Here is a 12311-nt window from a genome sequence, read left to right on the forward strand (position 1 = left end):
TATTCTCAACTCATATAATCATCTCTCCTCTCTTTTTATAACTAAAGAATTAAAATAAAAGAGTAATCGTTATATATTTAAACATGGTGTATTATAAATAGCTGGAAGGCAGGGTCAGGATTTCTTGATATTTTGTAGTATGTGATGTTTTTCATTTTACATTATATAGTAAACAATATTTTGTAATCTCCATTTTTCCTTGATTCTTTGTAATTTAGAATGGCATATTTAAAGCCACTCAGAAATTGGATGGTTTGAAATGCCAAATGAACTGGGACCAGCAGGCACTGGAGGCCTGGTTAGAAGAGTCAGCTCATAAAGACAGTGATGCTCTCACTCTTCAAAAATATGCACAACAAGACGACAATAAAATTAGGGTGAGGAATTAAAAATTATAATTGATATGTTTTCTGTGAACCTGTACTATGTCAACATCTTTACCCAAAGGTATACTTGATGAGTTTTTTTTTAATGCAATGGTTCGTAAACTTTTCTGGTCTGGATATCCTTTGATGTAGTTTCTCTTTAGAAAATGTACCCAAATACCCTTTTGGGGATTCATAGATCTTTGGTTAATAACCTCCTGATTTAGAAGGATTCTTTAAAGCATATGAAAAGAAAAAGTTACAAACTAAAACTGCTTATAGATATTTTAGATATTTTTTCTAGAATGTTATTTGAATGTTTTGTGTAGTTTTTGCTGGTTTGAGCATAAATAGTGCTATTAAATTGTTATAATCATTAAAATTATATCAATATTACAAAGTTAGAATTATAAAACTGGATTTTTTAAAGTAAATTTAACCCCCTCAGCACTATTTTAAACATCTTCAAATAGTAGATTATAATTTAATCTTTTTTCTGAATTGCTTTGAAAAGTATTAAAAGTCATCTTTGAAGTAATAGCATGTTGATTAAGTTATATGCAGATACATTAGATTAACTTTTTGAAGTTCAATGATAATGAAAATATCTATTGCTTTATAGTTGCTTCAAGTATCAAATGAAAAATGTAAAATATGCTTAAAGCTAGATATGCTGTCTAATTGCCTTTAGTTTAAGAGTGGTAATTATAAATAATGTTGTATGTAACTACGTTGCAGGCACTTACTTTACAATTAGAGAGACTAACTGTGGAATGCAGTCAGAGAAGAAAAGTACTTGACAATGAACTTACAGAGACTCTAAGTGCACAGGTTGGTTTGATAAAGATTCTTATTTTTAATATGGATGTTCACAAAAGCACTTGAATTCATAGAAGATGTTGTTTGCTCTTCGTTTGACAGTTAGAATTGGATAAAGCAGCACAAGATTTTAATAGGATTCATAATGAAAGACAAGAACTCATTAAACAGTGGGAGAAGACAATAGAACAGATGCGGAAGAGGGATGGCGACATAGATAACTGTGCCTTGGTAAAGTACTTGTTTGGTCTTTGTCATGTTCAGCTCTATGTGTTTCTTTTGTGTTTAACTTATTTCAATGTGTAAATCATATTATTTGAAAGTAATTTTTGTAACAGGGGATTTGGGGAAGTATTTTTTTTAAAGCTGACTCTACATACATTTGGAAATGTGACTTTTAAGGAGATAATTTGCTTATGGTGTAATCATCTTTAAGGACTAGAACCTGCTGTCACTGAATTGTGGCACAAAAAAGTCAACTTCTAATGTTCTTGCAGTAAAACTGATGACCTGGCTTGCACATGGTTAGCCAGGGTAGCTTGGATTTAATATACATCCTAGCTGATAGTGAGTTACTACTGGTGCAGGGAAATAAATGTTCTTAGACAACCAAGAAACACAGAGAAAAGAAACCTGGACTGCAGTAAAGTCCCACTGTTAAAGCTGGGGTTCTGACAATGACATAAATGCTCGGAAGGGGTGGGGATAGTGGGCTAGTAACAAAGACCTGTTGTTAGTTCTTTTTAGAGGTAATTTGGGAAAATGTTTTTGGACACCGTTAAGGACTGAGCTATTGATGAGTACAAGTAGGATTGAGATAACTTGGAAAGAAAAAATTGAAGAGGAGAGTTGGTGAGAAGGAGTATTACATTTCTTTTTGAATCTGTTTCATGGAAAAGCATTTCTCATGTAGCTAAGGCCGCCCAGGGTTTGGAACTATGATAGCTGAAAGCAATTGTTTGTGATTCTCATAATTTAGACTTGTGTAGGTGAGCAATATTAGGCTGACAAAACAGTGCTATCTTACTAGGAAGGACAAAGGAGAATCAATATTTTTAAAAGATTATTTGAAAATCAGAATTGGAGAGTGTACAGAAGAAAGAGAGAGAGAGAGAGACAGAGAGAAAGAGAGAGAGAGAGAGAGAAAGAGATAAAGAAAGATCTTTCATCCACTGGCTCACTCCCGATAGCCAGGCCCAAAGCTAGAGGCCTGGAATAGCAGCTACATCTCCCACACGAAAAGGGCCCAACTACAGGGAACTGGATTGGAAGTGGAACAGTCAGGACTCAAATTTGTGCTCATATTGGGACACTGGCATCACAAGTGTCAGCTTAGCTTGCTGCACCGTTACATGGGTTCTGAGAGAATCAGTCTTAACTGTGGTTATCAGTCTTAACTATGAGATTATGAAATCTTAATTATGATAGTGATTTCTATTTTTTAACTTACTGTTTTCAAACATCAAGTTCTGACAGGTTCTGCTATGTAAGTCAGATGTGCCGGACCAAAGAATATAGATTCATGATCAGAATTTTCGTACAGCCCATATTTAAATTGACTCTGCAGGATGCACAGCGAGTAGCTCCCTAGTCACAGAGTGGTTTCTTTTTTTCAGGTTGATATACTCTGACTGTTACAGGGATGGTTCTATTTGGTAGAGGGATACTTCTAGATATGTAACAGCTGTTGTCTGGGAACAAGATAAAGCAGTACAGTTCCCCTACCCCAGTGTCTGTGGTGTAACTATATCCATACCAACAAAGAAATGTGTCGATGGGTTCTTGTAAATCAGTAAGAGTGATTTATTGGAGCAACAAAAATGAAATTTTTCTCTACCCTCTTTGAGTTTTTGACCGGAACTGACAAATTAGCTGGAGAAAAACATACTGATTTATCTAGATGTACATGGGTACCTTTACAAGAAAAATCAAAACTCAATAAAGTAGCAAAGTCTAAGTGCTTATATGAGGTGAGACAAAAAGTGATGATTTAGGAAAAGTAACTAAGAAGGTAAAGAGTTTAGGGGCCAGTGTTGTTAAGCTGAAGCCTGCAATGCCAGCATTCCATAAGAGCTCCCGTTTGGGTCCTGGCTGCTCCATTTCACATCTAGTTCCCTGCTAGTGTGCCTGGGAAAGCAGTAGAAAATGAACCAGGTGCTTGGACTCCTGCCATCCATTTGGTAGATCCAGATGGAGCTCCGGGCTCCTGTCTTCTGCCTGATCCAGCCTTGGCCATTGCGGTCATTTGGGGGGTGAACCAGTGGATGGAAGATCTCTCTCTAACTTTTGCAAGTAAACAAATAAATTTTTAAAGACTTAATAAAATTCATTTATACAGAGTTGTGTTTGCCTTGACTACCTGTCTGTGGTGATAAGCATGTTCTTTTTCTTTAGGAATTTCACTTCCTACTTTTAGAGAAAAACATCTGCTGGTATTCCAGTGCCTTTAACTCAGAGTGATCAGTGTGCCAAACCAAAGAATTTTTAGTTTCCTATGTTTATATGCTACAATTGAATTTATACTCTTTTTCTTCCCTCATACTCGAAGAAGTTCTTGCCTTCTCAGTTACTTTCTGGGACAAACCTGACCATATAGTCCTGAAATTGGGATTGTAAAAACAGCAATATTTAGAAAAGGAAAAATAATTTCTCTTTTATCTTTGTGTACAAATTTTGAGATATTATTTACAAGTGTAGCCTAACTGAAAAAAACCTGACTGTGAATAGCACTGTTGAGAAATAAGTTGTAGTTATTAAATTATTTAAGTGTTAAAAAAGATTTATAAGATGCGGAAGCTTTAGAAAGATCATCTAAAATATTTAAACTTCGGAGGTTTGGATCTGTGTTGGTTGAGTGAACATAGCAAATAAATAGAATATTATAACTATTAAGTATTAATTATTACAGAGAAAATATGAGAATGTTGGATTGAACAAATTTAAAATATCTTTTGAAATATTTCAGACATGTATCCATTTAATATGGTAAAATGTATAATTTTACATACGGCATTTGTGAAACTTAATGATTTGAGAAAATATATCTCCTCTCCCGGTCTGAGGCAAGCAGTTATTTGGTAGGATCCCATCTGAGAAAACTTGCAAGAAATGCATTTTAGTCTAATTTTCCTTTCTAATTAATTCAATCTGTTATCACCAGACTTCTTTGTAAAATATCTGATATTTTTCTTCAGCTTTACAATTTTCATTTTACATTGCTTTCAGAGCTGACACTCTTGAACGTGATATTCAAACACTTTCTTTTTTTTTAATTTTTATTAATTATTTTGCATTATGTGACAGTTTCATAGGCTCTGGGAATCCCCCCATCCCTCCCCATCCCCTCCCCCCAGTGGATTCCTCCACCTTGATGCAGTATTACAGTTCAAATTCAATCAAGATTCTTTCATTGCAAACATATACCAAGCATAGAGTCCAGCTACTTATTGTCCAGATGGGTTGAACAGTTTCTTGGGGAGACCTTTTCTGGTCTGAAGTTTGAGCTGGCAGAATATCATCACAGTCAATTAAGAGTCCCAATATAACATCAACAGCAATTTGCAATGTTATGGAATTGACATGGTTTTGAGTAACCAGTGTATTAAAAAGAAAAAAAAAAGGAAAACAAGTCCTAGCCACAACCTATGATTAGCTCATTGACATTTCAATTTTAGTTCATATACAGGACCGGCTGCTCTATACCTTAAAATGGCCATAAGGCACCATTCAGCTGTTTCGTGTCCATTTCATCTTAGTATTTCGCCAGTTGTTGTGTTGAAGTAAAATTTTGCTGATCTTGGCAGATTTTAGGATAATCCAGACTGGTTTGTAATTCTAACAAGATATATGTCGACATTTTAGGTGCAGAACATTTTTTTTGGGGGGGGGGGGCTGTGCAGGAAAATCCTCAACACCATGGTGAGGAGTAACTAATCTTTGTGACCCACCCAGCGAGGCATGAGCCTATCCATGCCAGCTCTTTCCTGTCAGATTTCAAGTTCTACTTTCTGTTGTTTATTTATTTTAGGTTTTTTTTTTTTTTTTTTTTTTTCAGTTTGTAGGATTGTTTGCTGTGAGGGGTTTTCAGAGCGATCCTGATGGTCATTGCGAGCCAGGCTCAGACCAGAGAAAGCTCTCCTCCCTGGTCCCAAAGGACATTAATTGTTCTTCTGTTTCTGCAGACCGCTCAGGGCTTCTGGTTGTCTTTCCGATGACGTTGGTTTCTGCACGGTAGTGTTTGGATTTCTTCCATCCCCTGTGGAAGCTCTGGTTGGGGGTGGGTGACCTCAGAGTACTCGGCCTCCGAGGGCATCCAATTCCCTGTGGCCTCCTTGGCAGTTGGGATATAGTCCTTGTTGCTCGTATTAATAGTTTGTGGTGGAGGTCTGGGAGTCTTCATGGTTGGGATTCAAGCTTCCTCCTTACCACCTGCTCCACTCTGGAGTGCTCCCCTGCTCCACGCACATGACCTCCTGTTAAGAGGTTGTCAGGATCGCACCCGATTCCCCCCTCATGCATTGGTATAATAGTTTTATTGTTGTTTAGTGCCGCTTTGAGTCTGTTGTCTATGAATTACCAGATTTGATCTTGATAGGCTATATTGTACTTTTTTCTCTCACTCTTTTTATGGTCCTGAAAGATTTCCCTGCACTCCCTCCCCATTACAGGTTAACATAGCGTATTGAGGGTATAGTAGATTTTACAGTTTTTCGATGTAGATCTTAAGTATTCTGACATTAATTGTTGGTTTATAGATTATATCACGTTATCTCATTGCATTGGATATAGGTTATAAGAGATTGCAGTAATATTACAATATACAGGTACTATCTTCCAAGTTGTCCTCTTTTCATCTCAGATTAAGGCAAACATGTGGTATTTAACCTTTTGGGATTGGTTCATTTCTCTTAGCATGATGGATTCCAGTCGGGCCCATTTGTCCACAAAGAACTGCATTTCGTTTTTTTTAATAGCTGAGTAGTATTCCATGGAGTAGATGAACCATAGCTTTCTTAGCCAGTCTTCCGCTGATGGGCATTTTGGCTGCTTCCAGGTTTTTGCGATCGTAGATTGTGCTGCTATGAACATAGGTGTGCATGTTGGTTTCTTGTGTAGGAGATGTTTTGGATATATCCCAAGGAGTGCTATTGCTGGATCATATGGTATGTTGATTTTGAGTTGTTTGAGTATTCGCCAAACTGATTCCCATAGAGGCTGTACAAGTCTGCAGTCCCACCAGCAGTGGAGAAGGGTTCCCTTTTCCCCACATCCTCGCCAGCAAGTGTTGGTGGTATTATGTATGTGTGCCATCCTTACTGGAGTTAGGTGGTACCTCATTGTTGTCTTCATTTGGATTTCCCTTATTGCCAAGGAACTTGAGCATTTTTTCATATGCTTGTTTGCCATTTGGGTTTGTTCTTTTGTGAAATGTCTGCCCATTTCCCGTGCCCATTTCTTGAGCAGTTTGTTTGTTCTGTTGTTTTGGTTTCTCTGTAGCTCTTTGTATATTCTGGAGATCAGCCCTCTATCTCCTATGTAGTGTGCAAAGATCTTCTCCCATTCTGTAGGTTGTTTTTTTACTTTGTTGATTGTTTCTCTAGCTGTACAGAAGCTTCTTAGTTTGATGAGGTCCCAATTGTTTATTTTGGTCTCAATTTCTACTGCTTTTTGAGTCTTTTTTAGGAAGTGAGGGCCTACCCCTAAGTGTTGCAGTGTGTTTCCAACATTTTCTTCCAAAAGTTTGAAGGTTTCTGGATGTAGGTTTAGGTCTTTTATCCATTTAGATTCGATCTTGGTGTATGGTGAGAGATGTGGGTCTATCTTTTTGTTTCTGCAGGCTATCAACCAGTTGTCCCAACAGCATTTATTGAACAGACCTTTCCATTTGCTTGGGTTGTTGTCTGTCTTTTTGTCAAAGATTAATTGACTGTATCTGTGTGGGTTTCCATCTGTTGTTTCTATTCTGCTCCACTGATCTTCCTCTCTATCTTTGTGCCAGTACCAGGCTGTTTTGATGACCACTGCCCTATAGTATGTCCATAGATCCGGTACTGTGATTCCCCCTGTTAAGTGCCTGTTCTTCAGAGTGGTTCTGGCTATTCGTGGTTTTTTGTGTTTCCAGATGAATCTGTGTATCATTTTTTCCAGTTCGATGAAGAATGCTGTGGGTAATTTGATTGGGATTGCATTGAATGTATATATTGCTTTTGGTAGTATAGACATTTTGATGATATTAATTTTGCCTATCCAGGAGCATGGGATGTTGTTCCATCTTTCGAGGTCTTGTTCTATTTGTTTTTTTGAGTGTTTTGTAATTTTCTTCATAAAGGTCATCTACGCTTTTGGTTAAATTTATTCCCAGATATTTCATGCTTTTCTCTGTTATTTTGAATGGTAGCTTGTTGGTTAGATCTTCTTCCATCTTGCGGCCATTTGCATACACCATGGCTATTGATTTTTGTTCATTAATTTTGTATCTTGCCACTCTTCCAAATTCTCGAATGAGTTCTAGGAGTCTTTGTATTGAGTTTTTTGGTTCTTCTATGTAGAGAATCATGTCGTCTGCGAATAGTGAAAGCTTGACTTCTTCATTTCCAATTTGGATTCCTTTGATTTCTTTGTCTTATCTTATGGCTTCTGCAAGTACCTCTAGGACTATATTGAATAGCAGTGGTGATAGTGGGCAGCCTTGTCTTGTTCCAGATCTCAGTGGGAAGGGATCCAGTTTTTCTCCATTTAGTATGATGCTGGCATTGGGTTTTTCATATATTGCTTTGATTATGTTGTGGATTGTTCCTTCTATCCCCACCCTGGTTAGGGTTTTTAACATGAAGTGGTGTTGAATTTTGTCGAAGGCTTTTTCTGCATCTATTGATACTATTATATGGTTTTTGTTTTTCAGTTTTTGGATGTGATGTATCACATTTATGGATTTTCTTATGTTGAACCATCCCTGCATTCCCTGGATGAAACCTACTTGGTCTGGATGAATGATCTGTCTGATGTTTTTTTGTATTCTATTGGCTAGGATTTTGTTGAGGATCTTAGCGTCAACGTTCATCAGGGAGATCGGTCTGTAGTTTTCCTTCTCTGTTAATTCTCTATTCGGTTTGGGGATTAAGGTGATATTGGCTTCATAGAATGAGTTTGGAAGAACTGCTTCCTTTTCTATTGTTTTGAAGAGCTTGTAAAGGATTGGGGTTAGCTCTGGTTGGAATGTTTTGTAGAATTCTGTGGTAAAACCATCTGGGCCTGGGCTTTTCTTTGTTGGGAGCTCTTTAATCACTGATTCTATTTCTGATTCGGTGATGGGTTTATTCAGGTCTTCTGTTGCTTCTGGGGTGAGTTTTGGTAAGTGGTGGGATTCTAAGAATCTTTCCATTTCCAAGTGGTTATCGGATTTGTTGGCGTATAGTTCTTTGTAATAATTTCTAATTATTTCCTTAATGGTAGTAGTGTCTGTTGTTATGTTGCCTTTTTCATCTTTGATGCTGCTAATTCTTGCTTTGTCTTGTTTTTTCTTTGTCAGTCGGGCCAGTGGGGTATCTATTTTGTTTATCCTCTCAAAGAACCAGCTTTTTGATTCATTTATTTTCTGAATGGTTTTTTAAATTTCTTTCTGATTTAGTTCTTGTCTTGTTTTGATAATTTCTTGTTTCCTCTTGTTTGTGGGGTCCTTCTGCTGTTGCTTTTCCAGTTCCTGGAGGTGTGTGCTTAATTCCTGCATTTGTTGCCTTTCTTGAGCTTTGACATGCACGCTAATTGCAATAAACTTACCACGTAACACTGCTTTGGCGATGTCCCATAAGTTTTGGACATTTGTATCTGGGTTTTCGTTGGTTTCCATAAATTTTTTGATCTCGTCTTTAATTTCTTCTCTAACCCATTGTTCGTTTAGTAGCATATTGTTCAGCCTCCAGGAGTTTACATGTTTCCTGGGACATTTTGAGTTGTTGATTTCCAGTTTCACTCCGTGATGGTCTGAGAAGGTACATGGTATGATTCTGATATTTTTGTAGTTAGTTAAACTTGCTTTGTGTCCTATTATGTGGTCTATCCTGGAGAAGGTGCCATGCACTGCTGAGAAGAAGGTGTAGTCTGTGGCCTTAGGATGAAATATTCTATAGATGTCTACTAGGTCCAGTTGTTCTATTGTTTGTGTGAGATCTGTGGCTTCTCTGTTGAGCTTTTGCTGCGTTGATCTATCTATTGGTGTTAGTGGGGTGTTCAGGTCTCCCAGAATTATCGTATGTTCATCTATGTCTCCCTTTAAGTCCAAAAGTGGTTGTTTCACGTAGCTGGGTGCATCCTGGCTAGGAGCATAAATGTTAAGAATGGCGATTGGTTCTTGTTGGATCCTCCCTTTCAAGAAGATGTAGCGCCCTTCCCTATCCTTTTTGACATTTGTTACTTTGAAGTCCGTATCATCTGAGAATAGGACTGCCACACCAGCCTTTTTTTCTCGTCCATTGGCATGGAATATTTGTTTCCACCCTTTCACTTTAAGTTTCCTGAAGTTTCTTCTGGTTAGATGTGTTTCTTGCAAGCAGCATATAGTTGGGTCCTGATTTTTAACCCAGTCTGTTAATCGGTGCCTTTTGAGTGATGAATTTAAGCCATTTGTGTTGAGGGTTAATATTGAGAAATTATAATTTTGCCGTGACATATGCCTGTGTTTTTGAGGTTGTTGGTAATTGATTGTCATTTCTGTGGATGGACTTTATTGAGATCTCCCTGATTGCCATCCTTGCTTATGGCTTGCTTCCTTTTTCTCTGGGAGTAGCGCATTTCTAAGGAGATTTTGTAGAGTTGGTTTTGTGTTGGCATATTCTTCTAATTTCTCTTTGCTGTGGAAGTATCTAGTTTCGTTCTCGTATACAAATGAAATCTTTGCTGGGTAGAGTATTCTTGGTTGACAGTTGTTCTCTTTCAGTACTTGAAAGATTTTGTTCCACTCCCTTCTTGCCTGGAGCGTCTGTTCTGAGAAGTCGGCAGTGATTCTGATGGTCCTGCCCCTAAATGTAAGCTTCTCTTTGGATCGTGCTAACCTTAGGATTCTTTCTTTGTATTCATTGGAGGGTAGCTTGATTACCACGTGTCTTGGGGAGGATCGTTTTGGGTCCACCCTGTGGGGAGTCCTCTGGCCTTCCTGAATTTGGATTGGGTTCATGTTCCAGGTATTTTGGAAGTTCTCCTGCAAAATTTCCTCAAGTACTGGTTATATGCCTGTTTCTCTTTCCACTCCTTCTGGGAGCCCCATTATTCTGATATTTGACTTCTTTATGTTGTTGTTCATCTCCTGGATCGTCTTGGTTGCCTTGTGTAGTTGTGACTCTAGTTGGTTAATAATCTGCCTGTTTTCATTCTGGGAATCTTCCAAGTCGGATATCCTGTCTTCTGCTGCTGTAATTCTGTTGGCTAAGCTCTCAACTTTGTTCTTCAAGTCTAGGATCTCCTTTTTGAGCGATTTTGTTTCTGTGATTATGTGGTTTTTAAGATCTTTGAGCTCGTCCCATCGCTTTTCATTGTCTCTGAAGAGTTTTTTAATTATTTTTCTGAACTCCTTATCAGAGACGTCTTCAATTTCTTCATCTGTAATCTCTGTGATTGACCAGGCTTTATGGTGGCTTTTTGGGGCGGAGCAAGCTGTGTCTACGTCACTAACTCTCTTATTTCTTCCCATATTTGTGGCCCAAGGTGTTGCTGGATTCTCACCCTAGTCTAGTGTTTGTTTTTGAGAGACCCAGGCACCAGCTCTCTGAGGGGTCTCCAAGCACTATCCTGTAGAGATCAGAGCGTGCAGGCGTGGAGTAGCAGGGTGTGGGAATTTTCAAGGCACTTTTGGTGCGTCTCCAGTACACTGGACCTCAGGGCACCACTTCCAAGGCCCAGCAGATTCAAAGCGCACTCTCAGCTCGTCCCCTACACGTATGCGACCACAGGACGTGGGGGAATGAAGGTACTCTGTGTGCGCCCCCTTTGCACAGGAACACAGGGCACAGAGGATTCTAGGTGCTTTCTCGGTGTGTCCCCAATGTCGGGGACTGCAGGGCGTGGAGGTTCCAGGTGCTCTCTGAGAACGCCTCCTGCACGTGGGTCCGCAGTGCCCTCCTGGTGTGTTTTCCAAGCACAGGATTGTAGGGCGTGGGTTGTTCCACGTGCTCTCTAGAAGCGCCTCCTGCGCAGGTCCGCCCACCCCAGCAGCACGGGACCGCCCACCTGAGTGCAGGGGACCGCCCACCCCAGCGCTTGCACAGGACCGCCCAGCCCAGAGGCACACCCGGGTCCGCACAGTCCAGAGGTGCGGGTTCCTGTGGGTCAGTACCGCCTAGCTGTGTGCCAGTCTGCAAGGCACAGGGGAGTATTCAGTGTGCCTTCTGCCTTTCTCCTCAGCGCACAGGACTGCTGTGTGTCAACTCCAAGACAGTTTTGGCAGTTTCAAGGCACTTGCCTTGTGTCCCCAGAGGCTGGAATTGCCGGGGGGGTGGTGGAGAGGTGGGGAGATGAGTACCAAGGATGTTCAGGGTCTGTGCGTGCCGCTGGAGAGTTAACTCCCGGAGCCTCCGACCCACTGCTGCCCCTACCCAGCTCCCTCAAACCTCAAGTTCTTGCAGTCTGCCTCTGCCTCTGGTGAGGACTTTCACCGTGGGTGCTGCTCCTGGCGGCTGCGGCGGGTCAGGGTCTGTGGCAGGTATGGCGGCTGCCAGCGGTTTCTGTGGCTGCTGTGTCTCCTGCGGCTGCAGGGGCGGATCCCGGCGCAGCTCCAGGGGTGGATCCCAGCGGCTGTGACTCAGCAGGTCTGGAGCGGAACGCCATCTTCCCTGCCTTTTTTCGTTTGTTTTCCTGGTTGCTCTTCCAAATTTTGTGTATTTTTTTGGCTCCACACTGTCCAGGTAACTTCACGCTCCTCTCCCTGCAGGTCTATGCTGCTCCACTTAACGCTTTTGTCGCTTTCTATCACTCTCTGTCTGTGAGCTCCCTCACATCCATCTTCCTATGTCAGCCATCTTGTGAGTCCCTATTCAAACACTTTCACCATTTGGTCCTCAATCCTTTATTTCTAGACTCGTTCTTTGTATTTGTACCTTGTTCTTACTTCATTGATTCATTTCCAGTCCCTCTCCCCTC

At 40.2% G+C, this 12311-nt stretch overlaps 1 protein-coding gene across 1 annotated transcript in view; it reads left to right on the top strand.

Annotated features, from left to right (window-relative positions):
• Positions 1–12311, top strand: part of CCDC39 (coiled-coil domain containing 39) — a 64701-nt gene that overhangs the window by 13630 nt on the left and 38760 nt on the right. The window contains exons 4-6 of the mRNA XM_012928724.3: positions 219–377; positions 1104–1196; positions 1287–1415. Coding sequence (XP_012784178.2) covers positions 219–377; positions 1104–1196; positions 1287–1415 — 381 coding nt within the window. The remainder of the gene's footprint in view (positions 1–218; positions 378–1103; positions 1197–1286; positions 1416–12311) is intronic.

The sequence above is a fragment of the Ochotona princeps genome, chromosome 3 (assembly GCF_030435755.1).
Source record: "Ochotona princeps isolate mOchPri1 chromosome 3, mOchPri1.hap1, whole genome shotgun sequence".
In the NCBI taxonomy this organism is placed as follows: domain Eukaryota; kingdom Metazoa; phylum Chordata; class Mammalia; order Lagomorpha; family Ochotonidae; genus Ochotona; species Ochotona princeps.